Genomic DNA, 18,607 nt, shown 5'->3' with positions numbered 1-18,607 from the left:
GATGGTAAGTTAATATATTATAATTTTAATTGTAATTTTATTTTTATAATGTGTCTGATGAAAATGTTGACAGTTCTAACAGCCTCATCTTTTGAATATGCCTTTGCATTTCCTGCATTACGTTACCCGCTAAACTGCTTGTAGATGCTTTGTAGACAGTTTTGGCGTTCGTGTTGCCATCACCTAGCAGCAGTGGTCTCATGACTTAACCACTTGAATGTCATATCATGACTTCCTGTGTTGTAACCATGGCCTCACAAACTCCATTTGAGGGCAGCAAGTGAGTGAGCAGCAAGTTTTGGCTACAGCTACAGCTAAAACATGCTGATGGTAAACTTATATTAGCTCTGTCACCACATTAATACTCTCATAAAGATAAGTGCTAATTTTGTCTGAGCACTTCCATTTCCATCATCAAAGATTATAAACAAAACAAAAAATAATAATAAAACACACAGAGCCTCAGGATTTAGATTAGAGCAGTGAACATTTATATCATAATTTACACATTTTGACATTTTTGCACATAAATAACTATGTAAACCAGAATGTAAACAGAGACAGTCCTTTGGGGGATTCTCCTCTGGAGTTAAAGCTCTGATCAGAGAAAGAGACGCTTTGGTCGAACATTAATTAGAGAGAAAGACGATGAAACAGAGGAGAAGGAGAGCTACAGATTTCAGGCTGCTGATGTACAACTGATGCAGAAAATCACAGTTGCTTTATTAACATTAAGTTGAGTCTTAATGCCTGTATGACCTGTTATATATACTTTACACAGTGTAAATGGTGTAAGCATCGGCACTGAAGTTATAAAGTAGGAGGAGGGGGGGCCAGTGCATAAAAGAAGGCCGAGGTGCTTTGGTGTATGCCAGTTCATTAACAAGATGGCGGACGGGTGGGGTTGAAGAAGGGGCCATTTTCTTCTCAACCAAAATATTAATAAACAACAAGAACAACAACAAAACATCTACAAAACGAGAGACCACGGCTAAAGAGCAAACACTTCATCATATACACACAGTATATCTTCCCTTCTTCAGCATTTTGATTCCTCAAGTCCTTCTTCCCTTGTTTTTCATTTTCCTTTCCTCTTTTTTTCTTTTGGTGTGCATTTGGAATTAAAGCCAAGTGAACTTTGGTTACTAGCGTTTAAGTGTGAATCCCTAAATGTGAGGATGTTCACTTCCCTGTTGGGTGTTAACAGTGTTGTAGAAAAATAAAACAAAAGGAGGGACGAAGGGGGGCGGCTAGCCAGCCTCCCGAGTCCGTTATGTGCTACATGTCGAGCGGGCCACGCCGCTCCTTTGGACCACATGAAGAGCTGCACTCCAGTTCAGTTTGGTTTCTTCTTCTTCTTCTTCTTCTTCAAGTAGCAAAACACAAATAAATAGAAAGCTCCCACCTCTAGCTGTCCCTTCAAACACACAAATACACACACTCATATAGTCACATTCACACTGAGGTAACCGTTGTGAAAAATATACAAAAAATGCCCTTTTTGTTTCATTTAAATTAAGCAGGCATCAGAAAAGGACACAGACACACTTTAAGGGAAGCCATCGAGCAGGGTTGAAATAAAGCTCTTCTTGCTAAATTAACAAATTTATGTGCCGTACTTTGGCAAGTTCTTCAACCCTTTTTAAACCTGCTATGTTGGTTTCTAAATTTAAATAGTTAAAAACCCTGAAGAGTGGACACCTCTGGTTCTATAGGTCAGAGGTCGCAGGACGGATCAGGCATAGAGAGAGGGTGACTATCTACAGAGAAATGGCCACAGAGAGAAAAAAATATTAACAGGAAAACATTTTTTTTACATTGATTTCACCGTGTCAGCGTAACCATCCCTTCCACTTATTGCTTTTGAAGACAACAAATAAAAAGTATAATAAATTAAGAAGGTTATATAACAAGTAATTGATCAAAAAAACAAAGACATTTGAAAACAGAAACAAAATAATACAACAACAATAATGATAATAGCATTATATTAATTACATTAAAAGGTAAGTCCTGGGTAGATGATTGTCTCTAAGTATAATAAACTGCTAAGTAGTCATGGGACAGTGTCTCTTGAGCCCTGAGTACGTGAGTCCCTGATGAACCTGGTGTGATCATGATGTCACTCCTGATAACAACCAGGTGGAGAATTATTTATTTACAGCTGTTGCTCCTGGCAACACAGTCCGTCTTGAGTCACGCAGTCTTGACTCTATGTCCCTTTAAAAGGTCACTTAAGCGTGATCCTCTGATTCCTGCTTGATGGTGATGTTTGCAGGAAGTGGTAGGATGGGGCTGCTGCGCCGAATCTTAATGACCGACGTCTCATTCGGGGACTCGTATGCACCGTAACCCGCAGACCGAAGCTCGGTGGCGCCGCCCTTGTGGTGGGAATGGTAGTGGGAGGATTTAAGGTCGGCCTCCCTCCACAGCATCCCCAAGACCTGCTTCTCCAACATGGCCTCCACCTCCACCCCACCCTGCAGCTGCTCCAGCCGCTCTGCGTGCTCGCTGACATCGAAGCGCTCGATCTCCTCATTGGCACGCTGCATCTCCTCCAAGGTGGCCTGACTGGAGACAGCTGGGCTGCCGGAGCCAGTGTTAGCCGCCAGGCAGTAGCCCTTCAGGTGAAGCCTTAGGCTGCACAGGTGGATGTAGTGGCGGTGGCAGTGGGGGCATTTGTGCGGACGCTCGCGGGAGTGCAGGCGCTTGTGCAGCTTGAGGTGGACAAACTGGGTGAACTTGGCTGGGCAGAGTTTGCAGTGGTAGGGCTTCTCCCCCGAATGGAGACGCAAGTGAGTTTTCAGGTTGCTGGTGCTGCTGAAGCGCTTGTGACACACCTGGAAGAGAAAAGATGACAAAAGAGATGATGTCAGCAACTTCCAGCACCTCACCAACTAACGGTAACATCTGCTTATTCACTCATCTGTCTGAGAAATCAGCTCAATGAAAGTGCATCATCTGCAGCACTGTTTCTTACCGGGCATTCATGCGGCTTCTCCCCAGTGTGGACCAGGAAGTGCTTCTGCAGATGGGCCAGCTGGGTGAAGCCTTTGTTACAGGTCTGACATTTGAAAGGTCTTTCTCCACTGTGGACACGAAGATGAACCTGTGTGACAGGGAAGACGAAAGAAAATTAGGCACATCATGCACATTCAGTTAGTGTAATTATCGGAGAAACTGTCAAACTAAAAAATAAACTATAAACTAAATAACTCTGAAGCATCCCAAGCCTCACCTTCAGGTTTGACAGCTGCCCGAAGGTCTTGCTGCACACGTTGCACTCGTACTTGATCTTGCCATTCTGCTTCTTCAGCGGGTACGGCAGCGCCTTGTAGCCCGCTGAGCCCGCGCCACGCTTCACCTTGGTCAAGTTCATGGCCTCCTCATCGGAGCAGTGCTCGCTGGCATTACCAAGGAGGGCTGAGGTAGGCTTGGTGGGCACCCGCTCGTTGGGGGGTGATGTGCCTGCTGTTGGAGAGCTGCTGGAGGGTGCGTGGGCAGGTCCATGTGAGTTAGCGTGCCCAGAGTACGGGTGGTGTGGCCCCGCTTTGTCCTTCAGAGTGGTCGCAGCTGAGAAGGCACTGGTGGGCCCGGGTAGGATAAACTCTCTGTGGGCAGAGATGGAGGAAGGGTGGACGGGGTCAGTCATCGGGAAACGCCTCCCTGCGGAGTCGGAAGGCAGGAGCGGCACATGAGAGGGCAGGAGGCTGCTGTAGAGGGGGTACATCCTAGGGAAGATCCCTCCTATGGTGGGGACACCACCGCCAGGCAGAGGGTAGTGATGTGGCAGGAGGTAGCGCGAGTAGGGGGCTCCTGGAGGATAGAAGGGTGAGGAGAGGGGGACAGATGGTGGGGAATAACCGGGGTAGGAACCCAGTCCGGTGGGGTAGAAAGAAGCGGGGGATGGCGCTGGACCCGAGGGGCTCCCCTGAGGACTGCTCTCTGGGCTGCTCCTCGCTGATGGGCTGGGTGTGGCTGAAGACTTGTTGCCAGGAGAGTGAGAGTAACCAAGCTGTGGTTTGTGGCTAAGAAAGTCTTCATGGATGTGTGGGTGGGGCCTGAGAGCAGGGTAGAGGGCACGTGGGTACAGGGGGCGCTCAGGGCTGTCAGCACAGCGAGGGCGGGTGGGAAGTGGCCGACTGGGCTCCCTCTTAGAGGAGGAAGAGCTGCTGTTGGTGCCGCGCAGAATGGAGAGGACGCTGTGTTCCCTCTTGGGTGGGGTCGGGGTCACTGCCACAGGGGATGGGCTGGAGGCTTCCAAACGCTCCTCACTGCTCACCTGATGCTGTTTGACCTCCAAGAGGGACTGCTCTGAAGAGACACAGAGAGAGAACAGAGGTCAGTAGGAGTTCATCAGATCAAGATAAGGTCCCCTTGGTTCCCCCAGGGGCCCATTAATAAATCAAAGGAACAGTATGTAACCAGTGCACATGCAAAAATGAGTACATCAGTTCAAGTACCGAGTTGGAGCCATAGGTTGAAATTCTATTTATTATAGCATCAATGGTTAAAGAGAGTTGTTTCAGACTGCAGGAACACTGCAGGAATGCTGCAGGAGTGTGCAACATTGTAAACTGACAACAAAGGTAAGTCCCATACACACTAAAATACACTCACTGCCAAAACCCACTGACATACTGCTCAGTGTTACTCCATCCACAAGATTATTAATAATTTATTTTGACTCATAAACTGACACTTACTCACACAGCGAACGTTCGGCCTTAATATAAACTAATTAATGTGAAAGAATCAAACAGTAACAGGAAATTTCAAAGGAAGACACCACAGCTGTAGCACTGTCGTCAGAGAAGCAAGTATTTAAAATTAGAATTGTTTCCTTCATCTCTGGTGGCATATCAGGGTCATTTTGTGATAACATTTAGCAAATATATCATATTTCTCCTTTAAAAACATAAATACCCTTTTTTTAAACGGAGCATGTGTGCAGAGATAAACTTCTGCAGGTCTCTTCAGCAGAGATGTGTGTGTGTGTGTGTGTGTGTGTGTGTCACAGGGTTAAGGAATACCATCAGTAACTCAGTGGGCCAATTAAGGTGACAGACTTGATAGACGAGCTTGAGGGGCAAGGGCGGGGGCAGAAGACAGGAAGTGAGGCGTGACAGCTGCCTTTGGGCATTGTGTGTGTTTATATCTGTGTGTGTGTGTGTGTGCCTATAAAATCAAGATAAAATCAAACTGGTGGCAGACAGACAGGGCTGATGGAAGGTTTCCTGCTAAAGATATCCCCAGAAAAAGCTTGGCCTCCACCTGCCCTCCACACACCACGTGACAAGGTACACACACAGAGGCGCTTGCAGACAAAGGCCTCTGTCTGATTTGTTGACTCTTCCACTTTTGGAGAACACACACGCGCACACACTTTCTGATCAAGCTCCCGCTCTCCCGATTTTCCTGGCCATTCCCTGTTGTTTCCGGGTCAGAGGTTAGATTAGAGAGCTTCCTCCTCAGTCACTCACACCTACTGTCTCCTCTGCATGATGAAAGAGTGGATTAGGAGGAGAGCTCACACACACACACTCTAAAAGCCCGGGGTAGACAGCTAGCAGCACATCTCGGCTGTTAAATGGCCACAGACGGGCCTTTAAAGCGCCGCCGTGTATTAGCTATAAGCTCATTTACTGCCTAGTCAACTTTTTACCACGGGGTCGCCCAGAGGGGAGAGTGTGTGTATGTGTGTGTGTGTGTGTGTGTGTGTGAGAGTGTGTGTGTGTGTTTGAGAGAGATGGAGGTTGTCAAAGTTAATCCTGAGTGCCAGCATTGATGAAATTTGTTTGACTCCCCCCTCACTCACACACACACACACAGTCGGTGACCCTTGCATTGGTAGTATAGCGGCAGTGTGTAAACATTGAGGTTATCAGTTAGCCTTCCTCCTCCTCCTCCTCCTCCTCCTCCTCCTCCCTCCTTCCCTTTTCCAGAAAACAAACAGGGACGCCATCTTGGAGATATCAATCTGTCAACACGGCCCTTCTGCCAGGAAGTTCAAGTAGTCAACAGAGGGGGTGGGAGGTGCGACTCTACCTCTAGCGCTCCCTCCTCCACCTACTTGCTGGTCTTTCAAGTGGCAAATATATCAGGGCAAATGGACGACACACTCTCTCTCTCTCTCACACACACAGATGCACATGCACAGCTTGTGTGGGCTAGCATGTGTTTGAGATGAAAAGAGTGGGTGTGAATGTGTTGGCATGTCATGCTTATGACTGCATGTGTGTGTGTGAGAGGAGAGTGTTTTTATCAGCAGAGCAGAGCGTCTTCAAACACAACACACACACATACACATGGCTGACAGGTGCCTTCAAGTGCTAACACTTAAAGAATGCTCAGTGACGGCGACAAAAAACTGAGAGACGAGGAGAGAGGAGAAAGTGCAGGAGTGAGGCCACGTCATTTTGCACACACACACACCCACACACACACACACATACACACAGATGTCAACACGCACGTCTAGTTTTGCTATGGCTGCACTGGAAAGAGGCAAAATGAGAAAGAAAAACATGACACAGACGATAGTCGACATGTCTCCAGTAAGATCCAAGTTGTCTCTGGGTTTGGACCAGCAAGTCTAGTGCTTCACCTGGGGCACAGAGAGGTTTTGAATGTTTCCACCAAAAATAAATTGGTTCGGAACCTCAGCTGTTCTCAGCTGGAACCCAAAAATACCAGGTTTTCATTGGGAAGTTTGCGTGTCATATAGGATTTGTTTTTTCCCCTCTTTTTCTGTTTTTTCTCTCATTTTAAGTTTAAGTTTAAGTTTTCTTATTGAAGAAATAACTCTGTAGGACAAATCAATGTCAAATGAGGAGCAAATATTGATTAATACATTTTTTAATCAGTTAAATTTATATTTAATCAGTTAATGTTTAATTATCAGCATCTCTAGTCATGACATCCTTGATTACAATGGTTCCACTAAAAAGTGGCAGATAGCAACAAAGTTCTTGAACAGAACCAGTTCAAGAACCAGGGTTAATTTGGAGCAAAAGGGCCCAGAGAGTCATTTTAAAAATGCCAGACCACAAAGGAGATGCATCCTCTTCAAAAGTTTAAGTCTAATGAGCTTTCTCTGATATGTTAATCACTTAATGGACCTCCTCAGACAAAACAAACAGAAACATGGAAACCAGCAGGATTCAGATCGGTTCAGGAAAACTAAGGAGAGCATTTTATCAGTCAGTTGCAGGACTACATGGATTCATCAGAGCAGTTTCCTCTTCTTTTACCTTTTGCCCTTGTAAGTGGGTTTCAGTTTAACGTTACTCAGTCAAACAGATTGTGGTTTTCTTGGTTTTACTCAGCCGATGAGATTATTTCTGAGCTAAAACTCCAGTGGGCCCCATCAACAGTCAAATCTTGCACTCATTTTAGGAACGTATGCTCATCGAACGGAGTAAAAAAAAAAAAAAAAAACTAAGCAGAAACTTCAAGCTGTACAGGTTAGTAGTACAGGTTAGGGCTGAATGATGTTGAAAAAATATCTACAATATGATATGTGATATGATGTGTGATATTAGAAGGAATTGTTTTTAGGTAATTATTCTTATTGTCATTTAAAAACATTAAAATGACGTGGTGTGATTTTTGCAGGGATCTGTACACACATTTTGCCTTGTGATTTCAGTGCAGGTAAGTGTCTCTGCTGCAGGTAAAACATCAGTATTGATGTCAGTGGCAGGTCAACAGGAGCCTGTGGGGCTAAATGACAGAGGACGCTAATTAAAGACAACACATATACTGTACACACACACATAGGCTTTAGAGAGGGGAGCGGGGGTGGACAGGAGGGGCCGAGGGTACCTCCTGCCTCTGTCCCCCAGGTCATGCGCATTTTTCCTGGGCAGTGGAGTCGGCCAGGCTGAGTCTGCTGTTTCCTCTGCCACCTTAACTCTGCTATTAGCCCTGCAGACACACCTGGAAACCCCTGAGCTCCCACTCTCTTTCTTTGTTTCCCTCTTAGGTCGCTTTCTCTTTGATCAGCTCAACTGAAAGTGGATAAGTGCAGTTAGTCCGCTGTGGCTGGGATGAATTTTAGTGCTTTGTGGCCAAGTCTGTGTTTAGTTTACAGGTTTAGACTCAGGTTTTGGGTTGACATTAACAGTTAATAAAAGTAAACTCATGAGACAAAATATGTAATATTTTATAAAGATGAATACTTTTGACTGTACCTTTTGCATGTTTCTCTATGAGGATGAAGTAATCTGACTTCTTCTCATAAAAAGGTCACAGAAGACACATGCAGTCATGCAAATACACACTGTCTCCGCTTCTTTTATTGAGGTTGAGCAAGGTTGTGTGTGTGAGTGTGGGCTTTCATGTTAAAAGCGGGTCTTTAAGTGTGTAAGACTGTGGCATTAGGGGCCATATCCCCCGTCTGTGTAATTACACTGTCACTGGCACACACACACACACACACACACACACACACACACACACACACACACACACACACACACACACACACACAAAAAAAAAAATACTACGATGGCACTGACAGAGATGAAAGGTTGTTGGTCTTGTACTCTTGTGTGTGTGTGTGTGTGTGTGTGTGTGTGTGTGTGTGTGTGTGTGTGTGTGAGATAATGACAGGCTAACGTTCAGAGAGGAAGGAGACACCGCTACACTCAAAGACACTGTTAGGCTTTAAGAGCGGCGACAGGACACGCTCAAGACACACAGACACACACACCTACATTGCCTATTGATTTTAGGATTTTTATGATAGCAGCTCAGAGCATCGGACATTTAATAAAATAGCCTGTTCTTTCACAATAAAAGTCTGCGGACTTCCATTGAATGTGAAGAACATACAACACATTTTATTTTGTTTCCTGGAGAGAAAAAAAAAAAAAAAAGTAAAAACTTACTAAGTTTCTGCATCATCAGCTCTCCGGATGGCGGGTAGTGGAGGCGTCGGGCGAAGTCGTGGCAGTACCAGACGAGCAGCTCGGCGCCGGCCGGCACGGGCTTCACCGTGTAGAAGTAAATCTCCATGCCATTCTGACACGCCGCCAGGTTCTGCTCTGCCGCCGAGTGGGCCGGGTTCACGTACCGCATCCAGTTAGAGCGGGTCTCATCCAGGCCATCCACGAAGTGGTGGAACTCCTCGTCCACGTAGATCTGGAGCGATGGAGGGAAGAGAGGAGGAAAAAACATATTAGTAAGATTTTTGTGAAATAATAATCTATTTTGTTTAAATAGCTGAATTTATTGTAGTTAATTCTTTTTATTTTTACTGTTAATTCTGTGACTTTCTGTCCTTATTTCTCTTGCTTTTGAAAATGGATGGCATAGATGTCTTAACAACAGGTGTTTAACATTAATTCAACAATAATAACTAATTAACTAAATGAAAATGTAAAAGTTCTTTTTGAAATAAATGATATGTAAAACCCTCTCTTTCCCCCCTTCCTTCATTAACTTCCTCTTGAAGAAACTGACTTAAAATCTAAGTGAATAGCAAACCACAACAGCGACTAAATCCGCATGTAAATGAGTAAGAAGATCACAAGGTAAATATGTAACAATTTAAATAATAATAACAAACTGACTAAGACACTCAGCAAAATGAGTAAGTAACCACTTAAAAATGCAACTAAATGAGTAAGTAATAAACTAAATAAGTCAAAAATAAGAGTTTCACTGACTAAGTAACTATAATCAATTAATTCAAAAAGTACTAAAAAAAGTAACTAGTTAGCTTTCTAACCAGTTTTAATAAAAATCAGACTACTTCGAAACCATCTTACGTCTTCTCTTATCCCTCTCTGCGTCCCTCCTTCATTTCATTCCTCACCATGTTCCTCTCTTCACCTTCGCCTCCTTCAGACGGACGAACGTACAGAGACAGACAAAGCGCCGTGTAGGAGGAGGTCCTCTTTTATATTGAAAAGAGAAAGGAAGGACCAACTCATTTTCTGTCTCTCCTCCCCCTCTCTGTCTGTCTCTGTCACTATCTCAATCACTCGTTTCTCTGTGTGTGTGTGTGTGTGTGTGTGTGTGTGTGTGAGAAAGTGAGATATGAGCATCAATGGAACACCTTACTGACTCTGACTCTGACTTGTGGTTTTGCACACAGTGAATCTTTCTTTTCATGCAAGTCATACACACATGCACACACACACACACACACAGACACACACACACACGCAGTGTAGGCGTTGGTCAGGTAGGTGGTTTGTGAGCGTGTGTGCTCTCACTGTCAGTTACCGGTAGTGATGGAGTGTATTCTGCTGAATGGTGTGTGTGTGTGTGTGTGTGTGTGTGTGTGTGTGTGGACTTACAGGAACCACAGTGTGACATGTTATTTGTGTAAAGGTGACATCACATCCCCATTTCTCTTACAAACACACACACAGAAAAACAGCGAGCCCAGTTTCCTGTTCCACTGACTGACTTTAGATGAGTGTGACGTCACAGGAAGGGGTCCCTCCGGCTTCTGAGGAAGTGTGTGTGTGCGACTGTGTGTGTTTGTGTGTGTGTGTGTGTGTATATATACTCACCCTCCAGAAGTACTTGCGGTTGGCGTCTTTGGGGACGCTGTCGGCCGTGTAGATCTCGCCCACCAGGGGGCCGAAGCGAGTTCCTTTGGGGATGTACTCCCTGCTGCAAACGCCGACCACCTGCACAAAGACACGCACACACAGACGGGTCAGACAAATGATCGAAGAGGGCTTTGAAGTGGGTTGTGTGAGATGTTTTGATTGTATGAAGTCTGCTGATCTATACACACTAAATTTTAGCGTCTTGATCTGTCATTTTTACAGCCTTACTTGGAAATTCAAATGCATTTAAACTTAATTCTCTGTTCTTTTGATGTCATTAACATCCTTGTAACAGAACATTAGTTACAATTTTACAGCAAACTGGTCTGATTACCAGCAGTCTACTTGTCAGAAAGGTGAACCCAGAAATGTTGAGTACTGTGAGTTCAGCATTTAGAAACTGCTGGATGCTCACATGAATAATTATATTTCTGCTTGGCTGATTTGAAAAAAATGGAGTGATGTTGGTGGTTATTAAGGATGCAGAATAAATTTTTGATATTTTCAAACTTCAAAATTTGATGTTTAAAGCTAAAGTGCACATATTTCAATTCCTCAAGTCGCCAGTTCATCGCAGGGCTGTTTGTGATCCAGAATGAAAATCTGCAGGATTTAAGATTTAAGATTTTTTTAAGCAAAAATAAGCACACAATACCACCTAAAATTACTTCAAGCAGGAAAGAAATACTTATAGATTATAGCGGAAAATTTGCATCAGTACTCGTTTAAAATCTGTGGAGAGTTACATTTAATATTTTTACAACTCAGATCCTAACTTGTGAAAATGCAGGAATTTTGCACGTAAACACGTAAGGATCTTTTGACCACGTGGCTTGCCAAAAAAGTGGAGTGTGTGTTTTTTTTCACGCTGTTGTGCACATCCATCAGTGATAGGTGTCATTAAGTCTAATTAAATCTTATTGTATGTACAAATCTAGACTCACAGACACACGCAAGCTACCAGCTGTCAACACAGACGATGATTAATGAGCCGACTGCACACCTCGGTTCAGGTGGAGTGTGTGTGAGTGTGTACGTGCGGCTGGAGAACAACTGTAAAATATCTTCTTTCATATCTTTTTCTCTCTCCGCCTCGTCACACCTCCGCTCTTTTGCCACATCAAACCAAAAGTGCTGCCACCTCAGACACTTTGGAGGCGGGGGGGGGGGGGGTGCATCCACACAAAGAAAAACAAAAATTCTGTTTCTCCTTTTTTTCTTGTCTTATTCAATCAAAGAACAAGCAGGAGGAAGAAGAAGAGAAAAGAGAAGGATTATGTGGCGACGAGACGACAGGCTACACACACACACACACACACACACACACACACACACACACACACACACACACACACACACACATTTTGTTCATGCATAACCCACACAAACAGACATCTTTCCCAAACCCCTGGTGACATGGGAAATCCCCCCTTCCCCTTTTCCCTCTATTGGACCAAACACTAGTGTGTGTTCACATGAGTGTGTCTGTAAGAGTTTTTTGACTGATTAACAGACTTTTACAACGCCCTCTCTCTCTCGAACCAAAACTCAGTCTTCTTTGATCAGAGCAACAGTTTCCTCATCCTCAGCCTTTCCCTTCTTCCTCTCACGCTCCAGATAAATATTAGCTGATATCCTATCAGCTCATACACAAAACACACTTCTCTTTCTCTGGTTCTTTCCTCACATTTCCTGTTGATAAAGCCATGATGAGAAAATCTATATGATCACACCCCTTTACAGACAAACTCACAAGCTGTCAAAATGGCTAAAGCCACGACCTTTGACCTGCAGTCATGCAAGGCTGCAAATGACGATGATCGTCATTATCGATTAATCTGCCTTTTTTTCTCACGATTAATGCTTTAGTCTGTAAAATGTCACAAGAAAGTGAAAAATGCTTATCACAATTTCCCAGATCTCAAAGTGACGTCAAATTGCTTTTTTCTTTTGTTCAAACCAACAGTTAATGTCATAAATGACAAAGAAAAGCAGCAAATCCTCACATGTAAGGAGCTGGAACCAGCAAATGTTTGACGTTATTGCTTGAAAAATGATCAGAATTACTGGAAAATAAATGTTTTCGTCAAAAAACGCAGCACAGATCCACCACTGCAGCAGGAGATCTACTGATCCTGCTTAGTAGAAATTGACAACAAATTATCATTTTTAATCTCTTGATCATGTATTTGATTGTTTGATATTATTATTAGTAACTAATCAGTCTTCTGACAGCTGTGAGAAAATGAAAATTTTAACTCCCAATCAAAGTTGAACTTCCAAATGCAAATTTATAACTTTTCACCTTTCAGACGCTCAACACGTTCTGTTTTTCACTTTTCAAAGAGTCATTTTGTTCATGTGCAACACCTCACTGATAACCTCAGTGTCAACCTCTGCCGTTTTGACATTTTGACTTTTTCACCCCCAGTTTGATCAGTTACTAAAGCTTTATCTGTTCAGGGCTCATCAGGAAGTCACAAGATGACTTTTGGCGACTTGATAAAAGATTTAAAGCGGGGAACGTGTCATGCAAATCAAATTTTCCTGCCCGATAAAAGCAGGCCAACATATGTTACTGTTGGTGATTATCATGATTAAAGAACACAAAGCTCACAGATCACTGATCTGATTCAACATATGAAGCATCTGAGGGGTTAAAGTTCACATTATAACCTTGTTAAATGTCACTGAGCAGTTTGAAGATCAGCAGAAAGAAGCCGTTTGTGTTTGTTCAGATGCTGAACGCTGCCCCCTGCCAGCACAGACAGGCACTGCAGGTAGTAGAAATAAAGAGGAAGTGTGTGAGATCTGATACACACACACACTCACTCTCTTGGGATAAGGGCATCATAATTTCCTCAAATGATGAGTGTGTTTTAATGGATGGATATGAGCTGATAAAGTCGCAGTGTAAAGAAGCAGCTATAGTTACAATGTGTGTGTCTGTGTCTGCGTAAATTCTGCTTCAGGCGTTTCACACACCCACTCACACACACACACACACACACAGATTCTTCTCTGTAATGTGTGTGTGAGTTTTTTACGACGAGACACGACCCCCTCTTCATTACATGACCGACATCTGACTCATGTGTGTGTGCAGATGGCTTTCTCCGCCTGAGTGTGTGTGAAAAACTGAGACTAGAGAGAAAGTTTGCATGTCTGCCAATGACTCTGTGTGTGTGTGTGTGTGTGTGTCTCAGTCTGACCTCCTTGCTGTCAGACGGGTGTTTAAAGGCCAGATTTCGGGGCAGCGATGCCTCAGCTCTGGTCATGATGTCACTGTCTGGCCCCGCCTCCCACGCTGTGTCTTTGACGATGTATGTGCACTTCTCCTCGAACTCTGCCTCCGTCCATCGGGTCATGTCTGCCTCCTCCACGTCCATCTCCATGTCGACGTCTGTGTCCGCCGTCGTCTCAGCTCCGTCCGAGCCAGCGCTGGTGGCGGTGGAAGCCATCTTGGCCTTGTGTTGCGTGTCGTCCTGCTCCATGGTGTGCGCCCCCTCACTGGTCAACATGGCCGAGCTATGAGAGGTCGCCTGGGTGGCACAGAAAGAGAAAAAGAAAGATTTTTTTAAATTCTAATATCGCTTATTTAAACATTTTCACCAATGAAAACTCAGAAAACTGCAAGTGGACTGTGGAACTTTCAAAAGATTTCATGGACAGAATAAAAAAGAGTGAGGGAAGAGGGAAAAAAAGAAGAAAAGATAAGGAGAAAAAGAAAGAAGGAGAAAGTGGAACATCAAAAAAGGACAGGCAGAAGGAAGCACGGAAAAAAGAGAGATGTTAGATGGGAAAGATGGCAAGAAAACTGGTTAAAAAAATGAAGGAAAAAAGAAAGAAAAACATGAAAGGAGAGACAGAGGCCCTGGACTAAGTGGAAAAATGATAAGTGAAGTCAGTAAAAAAAGGAGATGTGGGAGGAAAAAGATAAAAAAAAAAAAGAGGAAAAAGAAAGAAAAGGATTATGGGATAAGAGGCGATAAAGACAAAGACGGAGGGATGAAGGGATGAGGAGGGAGAGAAAGAAGAGAGGAAGAGCTCTGATTATTATGTGGGCTGACTCAGTGAGGAGGGGGGGTCTGACTAACGCTGCTGTCACACACACACACACACACACACACACACACACACACACACACACACACACATCGATGCACACACTTAGAAACAGACAGGAAACAGTTTGTCTCATCAGTTATTTACAGAAAACATGAACTAATTTGGGAAGCAATTAGAGAATAAATAAAAACCTCCATTCAGTCATAGTTAGGCCTACTTTAATATGATAATGATCCTAATATTATAATCTGGGTACTATTGGCCAAAAAACATCCAAACCCTGCAGCTTCAAACTGTCCTTCTCTTATTTATCCATTTGTTTGATTTTGTTTCAACCTTCTCTTCTCACTTTTATCCTCAGACGTGATAAGAAATATCATCTGTTTACGTTTCCGAGCTCCGTAATTAATTTCACTGATTGATTTGTCACTGATCTTTTCTTTTTCCTGTCTACACAAACCACAAGGTAACATTGACTCTGAGTCAGGCCGAGATAAGACTTTGATCAACGGAGAATTAAGAGGAACTGATAGAGGAACTCAACACGTGCCTCGCACGGAGCCATAAAATAAAAGCAAACTCCGTCACAGTCATGTAAATCCTTAATTATATTGAGAATTTAACTGATGTTTAATCATTTTATTCTTCAGAAAATAAGAAAATCAAACTCCCAATATTTTCCATCAAATGTTGTGCTGTACAGATTAATTTTATTATTAATATTAAGTCTGTTTATCTGAAGGGTTTAGACAAATTTCTCTTTGTGTCCTCTTAGAATTTTTTTCTGTGAAGCAATTTAACTTTTCATGTGTCCTTTGCAGTCTTTTTGTCCTCTTCTCTTTAATTGAAAACTTTTTTTTACGCAGAAAGACAATAAAAACTGTAATTCAACAATGTTGTGGGATTATAAACCTAAAATCTCTTCTGTGTCCTCCCTCCACGTCCCCCCTCCTCCGTCTCTTCCTGAGGTTGAAGACAGAGGAAGGAAATGCTGTCTGTGTCTGAATGAAGCTAAAATTGGAAGCAGAGTGGCACTGCAGCGGAACCGGCAAATCATCCCGACTCCCAGCGCGTGTGTGTGTGTGTGTGTGTGTGTGTGTGTGTGTGTGTGTGTGTGTGTGTGTGTGTGTGTGTGTGTGTTGGTAATGGATGAGGGGGGCTGATGAGGAAGGGAGCGCCAAAACTTTTCCATTTGGGGGGCCACAGCAGCGCAAACAAAACTTCAAACGAGATCCCACCCAAGACACACACACACACACACACACACACACACACACACACACACACAGGCAGATATCCACACAGGGACAAACATGCTGCTCGTCCCATGCAGGCGAGCGGAAAGCAGCAGCAGCAGATCTTCAGTGACCACACTCAGCTCTGTGAATTCTTCTGCAGCCGCAAGAAAGAAAATTATTTCACATCCAACTGGCTCCAGTCACAACTAACGACTTCTCCTCCAAACAGGAGCAAGAAATGACACGAAGAGATGAACTGAAACCACCTCTGACCACCGACGAAGAGTGATTTTAAAACATTTTAACATTGTGATCCATTATAGGAACCACATACTGGCAAAAACACTGAGTTTAATCAGTCAGGAGCCTCATTATATCTTCATATTAATAGTCATTTTGTTTCTCGGGCTCGCGCAAATCACACTTTCTGGTTTCTTCTTGTTCTGTTGCTTTTTCTTGTTTTATATTTCGATGTTTTATGTTTTTGCTCAGGATTCCCTGGCGGAAGACATTTTGAACTCAGTGGGACCTTCCTGCTTTAATAAAGGATAAGAACTGACTTTCTTGTTTCTTGTTCTGCTGTATATTTATTTTAAATTAAACATTTTATGTTTTGCTTCCCATCCTCACCAAGACTCCCTTGCAGAAGAGATAATGTATCTCAACAGGGCCTTCCTATTTAAATAAACTATAAAAACTGTCTTTCTTGTTATGAAACCTTCAAGAAAATGCCCTTAAAATGATTAAATGACTCGTGACTCATTAAAAGAAAGCTATTTGCTTCAAACACAGTCTGCATCCTCATTTTGACGGCAAAACTCACACTTGAGCGAAAGCAAATCCTCATAATTGTGTTCAAATCCCACAAAAACCACATTATTTGACTTGTAAAATTATGAAATTTCCAGCAACGAAATGTAATTTCTTCCCGACAGCGGCTGCACCTTTTCCCACAAGAGAGCAGACCAGCGCAGAACAAGAGTTTCTGCTCCATTTGCCATTTAAATGAAGCAGATTAAAAAAAAACTGATCACACATGGAAATGTTTCTCAATAATATTTCAGCTCTCAGCAGAACTCTCCTCCTCTTTGCATAACAGCTGCAACATCGAGAACTAATAGTGAAACCAAAAACCAAGAAACAATTCACCTCTTGCACATTTTAGACCAACTGAAAACACAAAAGCTGAGTCTGCAGGCAGTCATGAGAATTTCAAATTAAGGTGCAATTTAATAAGTCAAGATGAAACTCTGTGACTTGTTTAGCCACACAGGGAAGAACAGCAATGAGAAATCATACTTTCTGATTTGAATCCAGAGGGAGAAAAAGTAAAATGTCTCTGTCATATGAGGTCCAATTTAATACGTCAAGTCAAGCTGAAACTTACTTATTTAGCAGGGAAAAACAGCAATGAGAAATCTCACTCTTTCATTTAAATCAAAATGGAAAAAAAATCTTTGATATGCAGCTCCTTTTAATATGCAATTTAATAAGTCAAGATGAAACGGAGGTGTCTAACCACAGAAGGAAAAATAGTGATGAGAAATTTCTCATTTAAATCCAACTGGAGAAAGTTAGATTTCTCTGTGATATGAAGACACCTTTTTGGTGCAATTTTAATAATCAAGTCAAAATGAAACTGTGTGAGTTATTTTACCACACAGGGAAAAACAGCCATGAGAAATAATATTCAGAATGGAGGAAAAGTCAAATTTTTCTGAAGAAAAACAGCTAATATTCACCTGAGTCCTGTCTTCAGTACAAACCAAATACAAAGTGTGCAACAAAGCCTAAAATCTCAACGTGAGGTGCAGAAAAATCTTTAAACTCACTGAAAGCAGCAGTTAAAATCATCTAAACTAAATTAAAACAAAAGCACCACCAGCAGCATTAAAATAAGAAAAGAAAATTTGATCAAGTCAGAAAAAAAAAATTCTTTTCGAGACAAGCACAATAAAAGAAACAAAAAAGATTTAAAACAGCCTGAAAAGTTGGTAAATTTTGACCAAAAAAAAAGTCTGATAATTTTACTTACTGGTTTAGTTTGTTAACATAATCCAGAAATGTTGACAGAAACTTTAAATTAAAAAAAAAAGTTAAAAACAAACAAACAAGGAGGTAAAACGGAAAACAGTCCCTTAAAAAGTTGTGTGTTTCTTCTCCTGGTCAAAATGTAAAAAGTCAGAGGGTGTTGCGAGCTGTTTCGTACTCACCGTGTAACTTTGGTCCCATCCACACATATGGACGACCGGTCAGATCCTCTGTACGTGTGTGTCTGAGGAGGATAGAGAGTGTGTGTGTGTGTGTGTGTGTGTGGGACAGGTGCAGTTCTCCCCCTCCGTCCGTCCGTCCGTCCGTCCCGCTCCGAGCGCTGATACTCCACACGGGTCTGCGTGTAAGTGTGTGTGTGAGTGTGTGTGTGTGTGAGTGTCTGATCCACTCAGTGTCCTGTGCTCTAATGGCTTGACACAAGAAAGAGCTCTGACTAAAGTTGGGAGAGAGAGAGGGACGTCTCTGTCTCCGTGCCACGCCCCTTGCTGTTTTGGCCCCGCCCACAACACTTCCCACCCCCCTTTACACAAAAACACACACACACACCACTTTTCTTTCTGAAGAAGGTTTTTACCTGAGGCCATGGGCTTCACACACACACACACACACACACACACACACACGCTGAAAGCACAAAATTTTCTGCATCAAAATAAAGTCTTATTTCAATCATTATTA

The 18,607-nt window shown here is 43.0% G+C and overlaps 1 protein-coding gene across 1 annotated transcript; it reads right to left on the bottom strand.

The window, feature by feature from the left end:
- Positions 1 to 468: 468 nt before the first annotated feature.
- On the bottom strand, positions 469 to 18,320 carry prdm1a (PR domain containing 1a, with ZNF domain). Its single transcript, XM_084727522.1, has 7 exons — positions 18,091 to 18,320; positions 13,784 to 14,113; positions 10,530 to 10,649; positions 8,895 to 9,147; positions 3,239 to 4,314; positions 2,981 to 3,109; positions 469 to 2,840 (listed from the first exon to the last, which is right to left on the bottom strand). Exons 1-7 carry the CDS (start codon positions 18,115 to 18,117, stop codon positions 2,235 to 2,237), a joined length of 2,541 nt encoding a protein of 846 aa, XP_084583648.1. The 5' UTR covers positions 18,118 to 18,320; the 3' UTR covers positions 469 to 2,234.
- Positions 18,321 to 18,607: the final 287 nt, after the last annotated feature.

This window comes from Lutjanus erythropterus, chromosome 9 (genome assembly GCF_056507025.1).
Source record: "Lutjanus erythropterus isolate fLutEry1 chromosome 9, fLutEry1.hap2, whole genome shotgun sequence".
Taxonomy (NCBI): domain Eukaryota; kingdom Metazoa; phylum Chordata; class Actinopteri; order Lutjaniformes; family Lutjanidae; genus Lutjanus; species Lutjanus erythropterus.
The sequence above is the reverse complement of the archived record's forward strand: the minus strand, read 5'-3'. Positions and strand labels throughout refer to the sequence as shown.

Coding starts and splice junctions, on each gene's coding strand:
- prdm1a (XM_084727522.1), bottom strand. CDS start 18,117: ATGTGTGGATGGGACCAAAGTTACACG. Junction 14,114..18,090: donor GATGGGACCAAAGTTACACG/GTGAGTACGAAA, acceptor TGTGCCACCCAG/GCGACCTCTCATAGCTCGGC. Junction 9,148..10,529: donor ACCGCAAGTACTTCTGGAGG/GTGAGTATATAT, acceptor CCATCGCTCCAG/ATCTACGTGGACGAGGAGTT.